This window comes from Colias eurytheme, chromosome 18, assembly GCF_061535395.1.
Source record: "Colias eurytheme isolate Ceu_HAF_F1 chromosome 18, ilColEury1 Martin Lab GWU primary, whole genome shotgun sequence".
NCBI classification, from domain to species: domain Eukaryota; kingdom Metazoa; phylum Arthropoda; class Insecta; order Lepidoptera; family Pieridae; genus Colias; species Colias eurytheme.
This window is the reverse complement of record NC_142997.1, coordinates 10,114,429-10,132,790: the sequence shown is the minus strand read 5'-3', so window position 1 is coordinate 10,132,790 and position 18,362 is coordinate 10,114,429. Positions and strand designations below refer to the sequence as shown.

The window sequence follows — 18,362 nt, the reverse complement described above, 5'->3', positions numbered from 1 at the left end:
AAATAATATATTAATTATTATTTACATCGAAGTGTCCAAGATAAAGAAATAATAAGAAAAAGTTGACTATGAAAAAATGCTATAATTTATTTGTAATTTCTATAACCTGACACGATTCGTATCTAAATGGTCGAATTTCAACGAAGATATGGCAAATATCAATCGTCCATAAAAAAACAAATCATGTGACAATATAGTATCTCAACAAATCTTATGCAGTAGCCAAAGGCGAAGCGACTAAAACTGCTATCATTCCCAACTGAGTTAAACAAGAAAAAAAGCTTTTTTTGGCACATACGTTTATTGAAGGCTAAATTATATACTAGAAGGTATTCTTTACGACCAATTTTTTTTTAATAATTTGCGAGTCGAAGCCTTCAAGAGATAGCATACATATTATGTTGCCATATCGTGAAAAATATCTTAATAATTTTAATGCCCTTGCCTGCAAAAGCCCGTGGCCTACTTTAGAATAAAATTACAACGCGTTAAATTTTAATATTAATTACAATGTTCATAATTAAAAGATATAACCGATAAACGCAATGATTTTTTGAATGCTAAAAGGCATTATATTCACTCGTAAAAACAATAATAATAAACATAACGCCTTCAACGTGCTTTGCACAAAATTTTGAACCCCCAAAAATTATAGGCACTTATGGTATTATATACATTACTGGTTGTTTTATATTTAGATATAATTCAAATAACATATGTTTAATAACTGTAAAATAACGTGTTCGGTTGAATTTTGTAGTAGTCATATACTTAATTAAAGATTTGAAAAATAAAGTAGACTTTTTATAATCGCTTAATTTTTAAATTAATAAATAATGGAAATAAACTTTTGTATTGTAACGATTGATATGTTAATAATAATTTATGATCGAATTTAGGTTAAAAGAAAATATTTCAGAACGAATGTGTAGAAAAGGCGCGAAAAGAAAAAAAAGTGCACAGAGTATAATTAAACGATTAAACTGTGAATTACGAAAAGAACACAACCAAGTATTTAAAAATATTAAAACCCACATTAATAAAACTAACAATGCATCATTTAAACAGTATTTAAAATCGTAAAATTATTAAAAAGTGAAACAGGGATAAAGGGGACAAACAAAGAAATAAACTCTAAACAGGACAACAAATACAATAAAACAATGTTCCCGATTCTAAACATTCCAAAACTTTCGTCATACAAGTTGGCACATTTGGAAAATTTTAATTTATGAAAATAAAACGAAAGTGAAGTATTTACATTTAGACTATTCGTCAGATTTAAACATTCCTCTTAAAACCATCAAGCGATATTTCGCAAAGTAATACGGAAAATTTTGAACAATGTTTTTTACACTAATAAATAATGAGATTTTGTACTCTACACCAAAATGTTTAAATCTGAAAATATAGCTTAAAATGACGAAAATAATGTTACAATTAAATTTAGAATTAAGTACATTCAATAGTGTGCAACGCAACAAGTGTAATTTTTTATCCGTTTTCATTATTCGTTAAAATTTGTGCTTACTTACGTTAAAATTTATAAATCTATTCATTATATTATTCACGATTTTACATTTTATTCTAAACAAGTTGCTTCGTCAATCCGAAAAAGGATTAAAATCAGGATAAGTAGTGACTGTTATATGATAATTAATTTGTTCTTAATAAATTATTTTTTAAATAAAAATTTTGCGTAAATCATTTATCAGAAATTTTAAAGATCAGATGTCCTTCACGTAACTGTAATGATTAGTAAATGTCTATTTAACAATATCAAGTTAAAGACACAAATCAATTATCATGACCAGCCGTTATTGCAATAGTAAGCAAAAATCGTATTTTGCGAATTATTGAAATCGAAGCGGTAATTAATTCTAATTAGACGTCTCAAATTAGATTAACCAAGCGTTATCTATACCTAAAATCTATAATTTGTCTATTCCACTGTACAGAACCCAAAAACATTCCGCCACCAACCTAACCTCACCACAAACCTCCTGTTAAACTAGATAAAACCATAGAGAATCGATAATGTTCATCACACGCGACACACTTAGTCCTTTCTATTGTCTATTCCACACCACAACAAGATTTTCACATTGTTTTCGCAGACTGAGTAGAGATGGCTTCAGGTCAGTCAATCTTTTCCTTGTTATTTTAATAAAACCCTAATATATCTGTATTTTCTAGTTCTAACAATTCCTCTACAGTTTGATATGCCCATTGCATAAGTATTACGATTATTTATAAGCAACATATTCATATATTGCACAATCACAACCTGTTATATTTTTGTGACTCGCACAAACCTTTGTGACCTTGGATTTGTCCTTTATTATCTGCGGTGCATGATAGCTTGTTTTATTAATAAATTAATTTTCTCCACAACATTTATATATTTATACATGTTTTAAAATTATTGCTCTACTGTATTGCTTTATTCTCTAAATTTTATGCAATTTTCGTATTTTTTCTACAAACTAATGAGGAATTGAGAGAACTTGATCCAGTATGTTCTTTAGTTTTGACTGTTTGTATATATATTCAATTTTAGTATATACTTGGGTTATTTCATAAATCCGCATATATTCTTCAGACATTTTGAGTTTCATTTGCGATGGCTTAATTGTGCTTCTTACAATATGTGAACTAAGCTGCACTTTTGGATTTTCACTATTCCTACCAACATCACAATTTCTACACACAGCACTAAACAAATGATTGTAATTCCCTGTATTTTGATATCCTTGTTTTTCGTGAGCACAGTTCACTGTATCTTTCTGCTTGTATTCTCTTAATTTTCTATTTTTCACACAATTAAACAACTCAACTATATCATATATCCACTGTAAAAGAATATGACTCATGAAATTTACGAAATAAATGAGCTTGTTCCATTCCAAGTATTTTTGACATCTTCTATTTGAAACTTTGCTTCCATAGTATTTTGAAAAACAAACATCTTTAGACGTAATTCTTTGCAGTATGTTATTCAAAGCATCTTCATTTTGTAACATGGTGTCAAAATAAGGATTCCATTCTGTTTTTAGCAGTTTTAAAGCATTCACAACACTACATACAGCTGATATGCCCAAATCACTATTTCCCCCACTATAAACTATCACTTGAAGCACATCACATCCCTTGCAACTGTCTTCGTCCCAATGTTTTAATCTTGTTTTTTCGTATGTGTGATCACTGTGTGTCCCGTGCGGAGCGCGTGCCGGCGAAACACTTTCTGGATTCCTGGTCTCCAGAACCCGATTCGGTGGAACCCGGACTGTCGAATCCTGATCCCAGGATTTCGGGTCCCAGATTTTCGAGTCCTGGGTTGCCGGGTTCCGTTTTAATGGATCCCACGTTGCCAAATACCAGTATTCTGGATCCTTGGCGTTCGGATAGCAGGTTGCCGGGTCCCAGTTATCCGTATCCCAGGTGTCCATGTCCCTGATTTCCGAGTGCTGGGTTACCGGATCCCAGGTTTTCAAGTCCCAGGTTTCCGGATCCCAGGTTGCCGGGTCCCGGTTATCCGGATCCCAGGTGGCCGGCGGGTCTCGCGGCCATCACAACTGCTTGTGTTTCCCGTTGGTGGTGGGCGTGGTTGGTACCACTCGCTCTGCGGCGGCCGCTGCGGCTCGCTCCATGCCTTTCTCTATGCCAGCTTGGTACACTGGCTTCATTACCTGGAATAATAGATTATATATTTTTTTATAACACACAAAAATATTAAAGGTACAATACTTATTTCAAATAACATACGTTCGTGCGTTTGTTTAATTTATTAATGCTACTACATTGTAAATTTAATTCACGAAATACCCTCAAAGTATTAAATACGTTTAAGTTTTAATGTTTAAATAGATTCGATATAAAGAAGACCCAAAAAGCTAAAATGTGTTATTATTAAATTGATATACTTACATTATCCCACAGCCAGTTAGCGCTGTCGTCTATCGTCACTCCCAGTTCTCTCATTTCACCGCTATATCTGTAATCAACAATTAATTTCTATTACTTTTCATTCTTTTCTAAATTATCTCACAGGCATTTTTAAATATCTATCATGTTAGTAGAAATTATGGATTTTACGTCATAATAAATCCATTCAGGAGTGCACGTATCATTTGTCAATATATTTCAGTTTTTCATAGTTTTATAAACCGGCTAGCATAATAGCAGTGTTTATTACTACAGACGAACGATCTATGAACCAATAATTGCCGGGCGCAGCAGCGCCAACACGTCACCACGCGAACAGCACGTACAGCAAGCGTACAGCACGTACAGCAAGTTCAGCACGCGTACAGCAAGTACAGCACGTACCGTATGTACGCCCAGAGCACGAGCGTGAGCAGCGCGAGCCCCATGGCCAGGTTGCACAGGTTGGCCAGCGGGTACAGCGCCAATAAGCCCAGCACTCCGCTCAGCACGTACAGAGCCAGTGCTAGTGCAAAGTACACGGACGGCGTACGCGCAGCTTTGAAGATGTTCTTGCTCTCGTTGTGCGCCACGAACTGCTGGAACTGCTCCTCCAGGTCCTGCAAACGAGACAAGCACATTATACATGTAGTGGTTAGTAAAAATGCGCTGTGAAAACGTTGGGTTTTGTTGGATTGAGAGGTCGCATATTACCAAATGCCAGTAAATAGCAAAGTAGAAAATATGCACCAGAAAAATAATATTTGGAATGACATTAGACGTATGACAATGGTTCTAATCATTGTGTCATAACAATATTAAAAATATGTCGTTCTGTAGATATTTTTAGTTTTACGAATCCTCATACTTTATTAACCATACATTGATGATTTTATAATATTTATACAAAAAAAATATTGTCCTCAGTGCCTGCCCATTTAATATCTTGGTCACTTTAAACCAAAAGTTATAGAAATTAAGTACAATAATTGTAAATCAAACAATAAAAATATTTTTACATGAAAAAAAATTACCAACATGGTTAAATCACATTTACTTAATCGTATAGGAGCTACCAACGTTGACAAGAGAGAATTTTAGTATAGTTGGTTCTTTGATATACTGTTCCTCTTGCTATTTCGGTTAGAGTCCGGGCTGTCTGGCTGGTCGCAGTGGTTGCGTTTAGTAGTGCGCATCTTATCTGCACAGGATAATTTCCTAAATTTTAAGTCATTTTTTAACGCGTAATTTTTAATCTTTTGCCTTTAGATAGATCCATCAGACATAATTTTTTTATTGCAAGACGTTTTTTTCGTTGTTAAATAGGTGCCAGACGCAATTTTTTATTTCGCTTTTATAAAAAATTCAAATTATTTTAGTATGTCTGTAATTTTCATATTATGTTCTTCAAACATAATATAATCTAAAATTAATTAGCCAGACGCTAATTCGATTGTTAAGTATTAAATAATGTGTATAAATAAATAAAAGTAATGAAGCATGCAGCTCATCAGCTAGTGTATTTTAATTATGCGACAGGAAATAATTGCAAGAATACAATATTATTTACACTTGTTCTTATAAATAAAAGTTAAAATGAAAAAAAAAAGACATAAAAGTGAAAAATAAATTAAAATTACGGTATACATTCAGACTGAAGAGTTTTTGAAATTGGAAGCTTGAGACAACTAAAAAATTAGTTTCAATATTGATGTACACACATACACACACAAACACACACACACACACACCACACACGACACACACACACACTCGCATGTTTAAGTTTGTATTGAATTTAACTAAAGTAGTTCGCATGAATTTATATAGGTATACTAGCGGTCCGCCCCGATTTCGCCCGTGGTACCTATATGTTTAAACTATCCTATCTCTCAAGTTGGATCGAACTGCACATGGTATGCGAATTTTATTATAATCGGTTATGTGGTTTAGGAGTCCATTGAGGACAAACATTGTGACACGAGATTTATATATAATTGTTATCATCATCATCACTACACATAGTATAAAACAAAGTCGCTTTCTCTGTCCCTATGTCCCTTTGTACGCTTAAATCTTTGAAACTACGCAACAGATTTTGATGCGGTTTTTTTTAACAGATAGAGTTATTCAAGAGGAAGGTTTATATGTATAATAACATCCATTAAATGGCGGAGAAGTACTGTTATTTTTGAGGTTTCTAATGTGATGTCGTAAATAACTACATTTTTTCCGCTTACATTGCAAACGCAGGCTGAAACGCAGGCCCTACGAGTTTTATCAAAATAATGTACTAAGTATTGTACACATCCAAAGTCCGTGATGGTATAAAATGTCTATCTCTTATGGATAACCCACAATAACTTTTTTTTGTCATTTACTTTTTACGACAAATAATAGCTAATTTTCGAAGCGATTTTAACCAATACAGCATAAATCCTTAACCAATAAAATACCTTGAATACATCGTTCATTTAATATAGATCTATATGGCCCTTTACACCGTATGATTTAAGTGAATATTTTCTGTAATATTTTCGAAGATATTACAGATTTATGGATATGGAGGAGTATGGATATATATGGAGTTTCTTGCCGGTTCTTCTCCGGAGATACTGCTTTCGGAATCGGTGGTAAGTTTTAAAATATGTAATGACGTTTCAAAAGTGTTATAAAAGTTCTATAAGAAGTCTAATTGAATAAATAAATGTTTGAGTTTGAGTTTGAAAAATTGCGGGACGTAACGTTTGCGGCGGTACCGGCCGGGCCGGCCGCCCGGCTATATATTTTATACCTGTGCGAAGCCGGAGCGGGCCGCTATGTTTTTTTAAACAACGTTCACAGTTTTTCTGTAGTGTATTTAGTATCAGCATTGCGAACCCGTGCGAAGCCAGGGCGGGTCGCTAGTTAAGTAATAAAAAAATTGTTTTGTATAGAAGATTGTTGATGTACCCTAATACATAGTTTATTTTTTAGCCTAAGGAATAAAATGTACCATGGAAGGTACTTGTTCCCACAACACAGGGAATCCTAGAGTAGGAACAATTCAATTTCTATGCATCTTATATTTTCGAAAAAAAAAGTTATCGTTTATTGTTATTTAATTTTCACGGCCGACCCTTTCTATCTCTCTTGCACTTTAAACTATCTCTCCATATACACAATCATCAAATTGTTATGCTTACCTACTTTCACTACGTTTTTATTTGTACATATTTAATACTTAACAATCGAATTAGCGTCTGGCTAATTAATTTTAGATTATATTATGTTTGAAGAACATAATATGAAAATTACAGACATACTAAAATAATTTGAATTTTTTATAAAAGCGAAATAAAAAATTGCGTCTGGCACCTATTTAACAACGAAAAGATGTCTTGCAATAAAAAAATTATGTCTGATGGATCTATCTAAAGGCAAAAGATTAAAAATTACGCGTTAAAAAATGACTTTAAATTAAGAATATTTTCCTGTGCAGATAAGATGCGCACTACTAAACGCAACCACTGCGGCCAGCCAGACAGCCCGGACTCTAACCGAAATAGCAAGATGAACAGTATATCAAAAAACCAACTATACTAAAATGACTTTTTTTTAAACGTTACTAGCTGCCGTACCATAAGTATTAATCTTTATCCAACACCACATAATACATAATAGTAGCTAAACGCTACAGAACGGACACTCTCCGCCTCCCGCCAAAATTAAACTTACCTCACCCCCGCGCGATCAGACATAAAATGGGCCATATTTTTCTGCAAGGACGATACGCAACGAAGATTGACAACATTAATCAAATTGACTTAAAGTAATTTTATTATTTTGGATTTGTGATTATCGTTTTTCGTAGAAAATGGTTAGATATTGTGCTGTTTACGGATGTATTTCATCAGAAAAACGCGAAATTTTTTTTACGCTAGTCACAAATGTGCCAACCATAAAGCGTTAACACACACATTTGCAGTCTCTACGGTGTGACTGTCAAAACGATCATTTTGTATGGAGTGTCCGGGGTGTGCCAACACTATACCGTAAGCGATTAGTACATGAACAAAACATGACATAGAACATAGTAACAAGTAACAACCTACAATTCACATAGATTAAAAAAACTCACATGCGTCAGTTGTTGACAGTACGCTTGGCTGAACTCATCTCCACCCATCTTCCTCTTAGAGCGGAAAGCGTGCAGCGCCTTATCACGGATCCTTCGGTGCTCCGCCTCAAGCAGCTGCGTCTGGAGGTAGGGCTTCGCCCCACCACAAATTTCTTCCATCAAGGTTGTGTATATCTCACGAGCTTCCGCTACTGCTGTGAGGTTGTTCGCTTCCGCTGTTGCCTGTAATTTTACAGTAAAATTTGGTTGAAAAACTTGTTAATATCCGGCTCGAAGGATCAAAATACTTATGGTCCTTCAAGCCGGATTATTGAAAAAAAATTTTAATGAAGATTGATATTAACAACGATTTAAGTGTTAAAGAAATGGACAACGTTGATGATTTTACTTATCGAGTTTCTCACTTAATAAAATCATACAATAACTTTGGAATACGCATATATAATTTTCTGATAACTTCTATATTCAGGAAGGCTTCCGTTTACCAACCCAATTACTTACATAACAACATTTGTCCTCTTAAAAAACTTAATATACCAACCCTACCAATTAAAGCACAAAATTTACCCCCTCATAAAACTTATCCATCAAACCTACCACAAGCATACTCTTCGGCTCCGGCAGGTCGTTTCCTTTATAAATGTTCATGTACGCCTTGAAGTAGACCAGGAGGTCCTTGGCTTTCACCCGCTGCCCGTTGATCTCCTTCACCACGAGGTTATCTGGCGCCAGGAGCATTGGTACCAATTGCTGTAGCGCCCGCTTGAAGTCTACTTCGATGTCTGCAAGATTTGGTAGAAATATGTTGTATTGAGAATAAAATTAAGACCTTTTACACTCACATTTTCCCTTGATTTAACAGTTAATGCAACAGAAGACGAATGCATCCAATAAAAAAAAACTGATTTTTATTATATCTTGAGTTGGTATGATATGCAACTAAACTGACTTTAAAAATTAAAATTCATTTGCATAAAAATTAAAAATTTGAAACATGGTACAGTCCGATTCAAACTTAATGGCGGCTCGGAACATCGAACGATCTGATGCGCAGAAAACAATTTTAGATATTAGCGGGACGTTAAGGGGCGCGCTCGTGCTGGAAGTCAGTAAGAATATTTACCAGATAGTCTTCCATCAAACGTAGGGCTGGTGGCGACCTTGAGTCCAGGATGCGGCATCAGGAAGCAGCCGATTTCACCGAAACAGGAGGTAATGTGCTTGCGGAGTGACTGTAGTTCTGGGTGTTGTTTGTCTGATACCTGATAAAAATAAGTTGACGAATGATGGGTGATGATTGAGGATTCTACTAATATAAACAAACTAAAACATTTATTTATTCAAAAAGACTTCTTATAGCAGCACTTTTAATCGTTATAACATAGTTTTACCATTTACCATCGATTCGGAAAGCAGATTCTACGGAGAAATTACATTTTTTTAGAAACATGGAGTGTTTATAGATGACTCTAATTATATACTTACAGAAAACAAAAAATATACGCGATTGAAAAATTTACTTTATTTATTATATTTTGCATGCAGGATTTGAACTATATATTTTATTTGAAGGAAATATTTCAATATACCTTTAACCGTCGAGAGAGTATAAGCTGTCCGCCGCTAGCACCATACGGCGCTTCGTACGGGAAGCTCCAGTCCCTCACAACGAATTGCAACCTTTGGAACGGAGTTCGCCCTCCGTCCTCTAGCGCGAGCCGACCGTATTCTGTGAATAACTAAACAAAACCATTGATGAATGTAAGGAAATACGAAGGACCAATATATGAACCTTGTGGGACACCGATACATTTATTCACATAAGTAAACGTTTTCCTGTAAATTTTATTTCATATGTTTTACGAACGTGTCTTAATACTATGAAAATGTAGTTATTTATTAACAGTAAGATTGTATTATTCTGAAATAAATATTTATATGCAGATGTACATAATCCAACGCTTTACACTGTTCTATTATTCAATTTACCTGTAAGTGTTGTAAGTCGTCTTCCTGTATGTTCTGTGAGAGGTTGTATATCTGTACTGAGGACAGCATAGTGGACAGCGCGAACACTGTGGCACAGTCACGCACTGTGGACTCGCTGTCGAACGCCCCCTGTGTGTCTAGGAGTATGATTGCTACCTGAAAAATACATTTCATTCGAAAAATACATGAATATAATATGTAATACAAAGAGTTATTTTCAGACTTACGATTAAAAGATGGATAATCAATGAAATTGTTGACGTTTAAGTTTATATAATGTGAAAGTTTTGTATAGATCAGACGTTTGATGTTCTTATTATATTATTTAAGAATAGAATACTCTTATTGATAATGTTTTAAGTAATTGCAATTGAATTGCAAACTTGATGTCTTATTTAAACACTTAATGTCCTTATTATTTCTCTATCCATTAGCAAAATTAAAACACCTTTTTATACAAACCTTTTCCCCATCATCGAGCGTGGCCTTAAATATCTCGGACCACATGAGTATCCCCGTGGTGTCCCGCTCGGAGCCGCCCCGCCAGCTGAACCCGCTGAGGGGCTCCTCGTCTGAACCCAACCAGTCCCCGCCGCCGCCCCCGGAACCATACTAGAGTGAAAATTAAAATATATTTATTTCATACACACAATTTTACAAAGACAGAAAATTGATGGGTCCTAGTAAGGTAACAAAAAACAGAATAAAACATAAATGGTAACACTTCAATTCTTTGTGATAAAAGCCTAATTTAATAAATCGTTTTTTTTTTTAATTTAATAACATGCTGTTTTTTTGCAATAACAAATATGGACATGAAAAGAATTTCATTAATATTTTTATATTTATGCATGTAGGATCGACTACATTTTTCATCAACCATAGAAAAATACCAACCTTATGATGCATATACCGAAGAAAGAAGTCGAGCAGGAACGACTTGCCCTTCCTAAACGCGCCTGCCACCGATATGACGACCACTGATCTATCTTTAATGTCATCCTGGAGCAGCAGTTCCGACAGGATATCTTCGTCCAGGATAAACGTGTGGTCGGGGCCGGTGTTCACGACTTGGACGCCATGCGGGCCTGTCCGCGCCGGCGCCGGCTTCTCTGTGACTATGGGGAATACATCGATTAGTATCTTGGAAGGTATGTATTGGATAAAAACTATACTATGTATTTTATATCCTAATATGTGGGGTTGAAAAGATCGTTTAAATGAGGAAGATGCAGGAAGAATTGTTGGAAAATATTTTTTTGGGTATGATAGTTCGTTTATCGAGGAAGGTTATATAAGATCAGTCTGTGACCAATATAATAGGAGGACAAAAATGGAGGATAACATAAAATTACATTAAAATTCGCATATTTTGCTATAGTTAACTGTGTAGTCCTGTAAAGTAAATGTTTTTGAGATGATAAGTAAAGTGTCAATTTGATAACATTGAAGATCAATAATTAATTATTAGCTTGCTAGGTTTCTTTATTAACCAACTTAAAAAAAAGGAGGTTACAATTCGACCGGTATTTTTAGTAGACATATTTAAAGCTATTATTGAGTATAATAAACAGAAACATGATTTTTATAGAATTAATATAATATTGTTCTGTGTTCATTATCTTCAATTTACCCTTGAAGCGGCATCTATTATGTAACATTATAAATAGGAAAACAAAGAAAAAAACTTTTGTAAAAATTTTCCATCATTAAAAGTGATCATTTAATTTTAGTTGGTGTTTTTTGTTGAGATAACAAAGTAAATACTGGTTTAGTAACTTTACTTTTTGCTAAAGATGGTGACGCATTTTTTTTGTATTAAAAAAAATGTGTGCGTATACTAGTGTACACACGTAAGAAGTGCAACTTCTTTATGACCTTATTTTTCAAAAAATATTTTACTATATGCAACTTTACAATTTGACTTGAAATACGTCGAATCACGCGTGGTAGGGATAAGACAAAGATGGCGCGTAACAGAAAAATGTCACGCGTAACGAAAAAATGTTACACTAAATTTTTTTCCAAATCCGATAAAGAAGTTTCACTTCAAACAAATCATACAACAAAAGTGCAAATCAAAAGATCTTAATAAACAAAATCACATATAACTCAGATCAAAAGACAACATCAGATAATCAAACAACATACACTACCAACAAGATAAGAATCAACTTGCAACAACAGCTAAGAGCTTATTTAAATATTATTATTAAGTCGAAATTGTATCATAACCACATTATAATTAGTCACTGTGAATCAGATACACCTAACTTGATACATCCGTGTGAAACTCTATACTTAGTCTTCGCACCTCCATCTTGATATCTACGTTTAATTATAGTCTTTATTTCCTTGAGATATGACTGCGATTGCTTTACAAATGATAGTAGCACCTGCCTGTGAATTTCTCACGAAAACATTCGTTGCTATCGGTTTCAATTTCGCGTCTGCATATTTGCAATAACATTGAAGAGTCATTCGCGATTAGCAAAATTAAATGTTGTCTTCTAAGGCTATATCTAAAAAGTAGTCGGGTTAATAGTTACAAATACACGTTGCTGGGTAGTTTGAATTTGGGTTTTTCCCATTCTATCGAATTCTTCCTGCCTCGTGATACGAAAACAATGATATGTCATCATTGATCATATTATATGAACTCACACATTTACTACTAACTAAAGCTAAAAATCTAGTCAGAAATCTCAATAGGTATTATAATATTTAAAAGTTATAACTTTTAAAGTTTTAAATATTATAATACTTATTATATAATTATTACTATATAATATAATTATTTTTGAATAAATAACAAGTTTGTACGTGAAGTCATCCTGCAAAAAAAATGGTGAACAATTTTGTAAAACAAAACTTGTTATGATTGAAATTTCGGAGATTTATCGGAACAAACAAACAAACGAAATAAATTATTTTGCACAGTGATGTGCTAAATTTCGTTTACCTGTATGATAATTCAAAAAAAGTTTACTATCGTTCTATTGTTGCTATAAAAATGTGCGAAAAAGACGACCTCAACCTTGAGCGACATGCTCAAACGCTGACCGGAAGTACGAACCGACCAAGGGCACTATTGTTCTTAATTTGACAATATTGTCCTAAATTTGAAGTGTTTCCTTTTTAGAATTTCGATTATATGTTGGTATTATAGGTTGATTAGGTCAATGATGGCAACCATTGAGAGAAGTAATGGAATTGAATGCAGCTAATGAAATTTGGAAAATCCAAAAGTGCACGCCTCATAATTTTTTTTAAATAAATATTTATTAATTATTATTTTTGTTTATTTAATAACAATTAAACCACATCGAATCAGACCCTGAAAAATGAAAGGGTTCTATTCCTGAGCATACTCAAGCGTAAGAGAAAAAAAAAGACTCGATTAGTAAAGTATTTCGGTCGCTTTATGCAGATAAATTTGAATTCGGTTGCAAATAAATTTGAATTTTACTTAATATCATTCATACATAGATGATAGAAGGGGACATTTTACTTCCTTTGCATTATATTTTTGTGAATTGCGTCAAAAATTGTCGAGAAATAGATTCTTATGTTCAATTGATTTTGAAATATAACCACATCACACATATAGCTATATGTCATTGTTCTTTAACAATTGAAAGTGGTTTGCATTGATTATTGCAAGTACTACGGTCAAGGTACAGGGACATTGGTAGACCAGTGTTAAATTAATATCGAGCTTTTATAAAATAGCAAAATTAATAACATTTACGGCATAGTGGTTTACGATACAATAAAATCGACCGATTTTTCAGGAAAAATCTTGTAAAATATCGACGATCGACTGACCGGTTGGCTTATTGAGACCCTGCCGTCGAAGCCAGAAGTCGTGGGTTTGATTCACACGCAGGGCAAATATTAATGTGATGAACATCGATGTTTGCTCTGTACCTGGGTGTTAATTGTCTAATTATAGTGGAGATATCTACTCATCAATTATGATGAGGAAGTAATGAAATAATAACACTATTTATCTGCAGATGTAAATATTGGCAGTCATTGCTTTCATACATAACGTCAGCGTTACGTCACAAAATAAAACATGTTAAAAAAAAAAACAAATACTAGATTAACATAATAATGTCGGTACCAAATGTTGAAATAAACGCATTACTTGACAATTATTCGTGTTTAAATCTTTTGTAATAACAGTTACCTATTTTGCATGTGCACAATTGAAAATGAAAGTGAATTGCATGGTACATACATACATAGCTGGCCACTTACATTTCAAAATATGTATATGATATAGTATATAATTTACTATATGCCAAAAACTGGGACAGTTCCGTAGGCTTTTTACAGTAGTGTTGATAGTTGCTGCTTAACTGTTATGTGAAATTATTATTTTATTAATTATGGTAATCAAAAGCGAGTTGAGTAATATGCTTAACTTTTTGCTTAGTTTTTTTATGATTAATTTAGGCTTACAGGAGATGAATAAATTTCGTTCAAATTTCCATAATAGTTGTTCATTTAACAGTCACTTAATAATTTAGAATTAATTACTATATTTATTGTTAAAAAATAAACCTTATCTATGAAAGGTTTATATCAGCACATTTTTATTATCTTCCTGAAGGAGATAATAAGTTAATGCAACCGTTTTATTATAAAACATATAAATGGGTCTGAAATTATCGCGGAAGCAGACACCAAGGTCTTATTGCGAATCTGTGCTATTAACCTTAGTATTTCTTTCGATAAAAACTGATATTGAGACATCACTATACAGTCTTTAATATAGATATGATATGCAGTTGATCTTTCTTGTATTTTAGAATTATCTAAATGTATCACGATAATACATAACCTTTGAAAGGTAACCATTAAAAATAAATAAAAATACTGATGGCTAATCAAAAACAAAGCAATTAAAAATAACAGAGGTGTAAAAGAATAATAACAAAATAAAACATAGGTAACGCAGATTTGAAAAATGCATCACGATACGACACAAAGGAACCCCAGTAAGAATTGTTACAATGAGAAGGTCAGATTTTGAACGCGATCCTAGTAGGTATAAAAACGAACGTACAGCTAGACTTAACACGAAATTGAAAACTACTAGACAAACGAATATCAAACGTAAAAAATAAACGACTCGATAAAATTACAGAAAGAATTTCGACTTGGTGCAGAGATTATGGTCTTGATAGCAATGAGTTACCAATTACTCGGCTACGCAAGTAAAACCGCGGGCTACAGCTAGTACAACATAAAGAACAAACCAACAGCATGGTCTTTCGATGTTGCTAATAACATAATAAGAGCCTTCAGATACTATGTGAGCTAAATTGCAACATTCAATAACACTTGGCAAGCGTCCCTAATCTCGAGAGATATAGGGTAGCCTCACATAGAATGTAATATGAACTACTACACCAACTACTGCCAGTCCGACTACTACTACTAGCAGTAGTGACATTACTTAAATGTTTTAAGAAGAGCCATACCCAATAATGAAGCTGGAATTCACCTGTTCTTTTATTGATCGTCAATAATATCATCTTGTTCTCAAGAGACAATTTATTACCGACCGATGTTTTAAATTTTTTCCTATATCAAATTCGAACAGCTATCAGCTAAATCAAAATAATTACTAAAATAAAAGGTTATTGCATAAAAAATTCGACGGACCAAGTTACGTTTTGATTAAATTGGAGATAAAATGGATTCTGGCAATCACCTGGGGCAGGTTATTTACAAGTTTTAAAGTCAATTAAGGACATTCAACCTGCAGCCGCGAAAACTTGTATCTTTTAATAGTTATTATTAAAAAGTCATAAATCTTACTAGTCTTGCCATTTATAAGTTTGGACACAAGAATTATGATGCTCTTTCGTTCTTTTAGGTATTCAATCTGTAACTATCTATGATAATTGCCTTTTCAAAAGTGTGTTGTCTTATAAAAAGTCTTAAAAGTATTCCAAAACAACTACATGGATCTACAAAAAAAAGCATTTATATCCTGAAAAGTCCAAAAAAGCACCAACATATCACCAATGTTGCGAGTATATAAGGGCGGTGATGACCACTTAATATCAAGTGGTCCACGCGCTCCTTCCCATAGAAAGACAAAAAGAAGGATGTTTGTAACTCGATCATACGGAACCGGCTGAATCATAAACTCAAACTCAAACTCAAACTCAAACATTCATTTATTCAATTAGACTACTATTTAGTAGCACTTTCGAATCGTCATTACATAGTATTTTAACATTTACCACCGATTCGGAAAGCAGTATCTATGGAGAAGAATCGGCAAGAAACTCCATAGTTGCTCTTTTAAATAATGTCAATAAATTTACATAATATGTAACTTATATCTACCTAACTACATAATATGCCAAAGAACTGTCCTGTGGTTTTTACGCGACAACCCTCCATGGGTCTTTATCGTCCATATATTCCTGAATACTGTAGTACGCTCTCTGAACTAGTACATTTTTTATGTAAGTTTTAAATTTAGTACTACTAAACTCTTTAATATTATGAGGAATTCTATTGTATAAGCGTTATACCTTGACCCATAAATGAATTTTTAACTTTAGCTAATCGGAAAAATGGCATTTCAATTCTATTCTTGTTCCTTGTGCCATAATCGTGTCTATCTCCTACTCTTGTGTGTAAGTCAGAGCTTTTGTGTACATGCAAAATATTATTAAATATATACTGTGATGGTACAGTAAGGATACCAGTATTCTTAAAATGATCTCTTAGTGAGTCCCGAGCACGTAAATTATATATAGAGCGAATGGCTCTTTTCTGTAAGATAAATATAGTTTCTATATCTGCAGCCCTGCCCCACAGTAGAATTCCATAGGACATAATGCTATGAAAGTAGCTGAAATAAACCAATCTGGCCGTATCTTCATCGGTGAGATGCCTTATTTTTCGGACTGCATATGCAGCAGAACTGAGCTTACCTGCAGCGGTGTTGACATGGGCTCCCCACTGTAGTTTCTCGTCCAATGTTAACCCTAGAAATACAGTAGACTCAGTAGGATGCAATACCTCCCCGTTCAAGGTAATATCTCTGTTCAACTTTTTTACATTAGGAAGTAAAAATTCAACACAAGTGGTTTTTTTGGCATTTAATAATAAATTATTGGCAGTAAACCATTCAGATATGTGTAAAAGAGCACTGTTCACTTCGTCAACATTTGGGTCATGCCTATCCACATTAAAAATTAATGAGGTATCATCTGCAAACAGAACTATTTCACACCTATCCTGCAAATAATAGGGAAGATCATTGATATATACCAAGAACAAGAAGGGACCTAAAATTGACCCCTGTGGAACACCAATGTTAATTGACGCACCGCTAGAACGTTCTCCATTAACAACTACAGTCTGTATCCTATCATGCAGGTATGACGCTATGAGGTTCTGGGCTTTTCCTTTAATTCCATAGTGATTAAGTTTACGTAACAAAGTACAATGTTCAACGCAGTCAAATGCCTTGGAGAGGTCACAAAATATCCCTAGAGCATTTTTTGAGTTTTCCCATGCCTTATATATATGTGTTAGAAGTGCAACTCCAGCATCTGTGGTTGAGCGCCCCTTTGTGAAACCAAACTGTTTGGTGTGCAGTAAATTATTATTTGCAAAATGACTACTCAATTGGTTTAATATTAACTTCTCGAATACCTTACTTAATGTTGGTAAAATAGAGATAGGTCTATAATTGTTACAGTCTTCTTGATCGCCCTTCTTAAATAAAGGTATAACTTTACTAAGCTTTAGTAAATTAGGAAATGTACCATAGTCACAACACTTATTAAATATGGAAGCTAAATTTTTCGCAATATTTTCTATTATATTATTAACTAAATTTACGGACATTCCCCAAAGATCACAAGTATTTTTAAGATTAAGCGTCTTAAAGGCAGTAACAATATCATTAGCAGTTACGTGTCGTAATTCAAATAATGTACTGCACTCCGCAACATGGTCCCTCAAAAAGGTCTCTGCAAGTGCTGAAGACGAATTTAAACTATTAGTAATAGTAGCAGGGACACTACTGAAGAATTCTTCAAAAGCAAGCGCAACATCAGCACTTTTGTCAATAACCCTGTCATTATTTACAAGTTTTATGGTATTACTTGATTTGCTTTTACCCATTTCACCATTAATAATTGACCACCATAGGGCTGAATGCATTTGAATGTGGTTACAGAGTTAAATTATAACTAAGAAGCTGTGGTGGAAAGTGTGCTTACAGGTACCTGTGACCGAAGACATGTGCTGTAGAAAGCTATGTAAAAATTTTGTATGAAAATTG

At 33.8% G+C, this 18,362-nt stretch overlaps 1 protein-coding gene across 3 annotated transcripts in view; it reads right to left on the bottom strand.

The window, feature by feature from the left end:
• Positions 1-3,485: 3,485 nt before the first annotated feature.
• The window catches only part of LOC149900903 (atlastin-like), a 28,365-nt gene continuing 13,488 nt past the window's right edge, over positions 3,486-18,362 (bottom strand). For all 3 annotated transcript variants that reach the window (XM_090112603.1, XM_090112605.1, XM_090112604.1), the window contains 10 exons: positions 10,931-11,151; positions 10,496-10,645; positions 10,034-10,189; positions 9,634-9,783; positions 9,168-9,306; positions 8,642-8,826; positions 8,045-8,266; positions 4,330-4,544; positions 3,928-3,994; positions 3,486-3,689 (listed from right to left, as the gene is read on the bottom strand). In XM_090112603.1, coding sequence (XP_089968729.1) covers positions 3,570-3,689; positions 3,928-3,994; positions 4,330-4,544; positions 8,045-8,266; positions 8,642-8,826; positions 9,168-9,306; positions 9,634-9,783; positions 10,034-10,189; positions 10,496-10,645; positions 10,931-11,151 — 1,625 coding nt within the window. In that variant the 3' untranslated portion in view covers positions 3,486-3,569. The remainder of the gene's footprint in view (positions 3,690-3,927; positions 3,995-4,329; positions 4,545-8,044; positions 8,267-8,641; positions 8,827-9,167; positions 9,307-9,633; positions 9,784-10,033; positions 10,190-10,495; positions 10,646-10,930; positions 11,152-18,362) is intronic.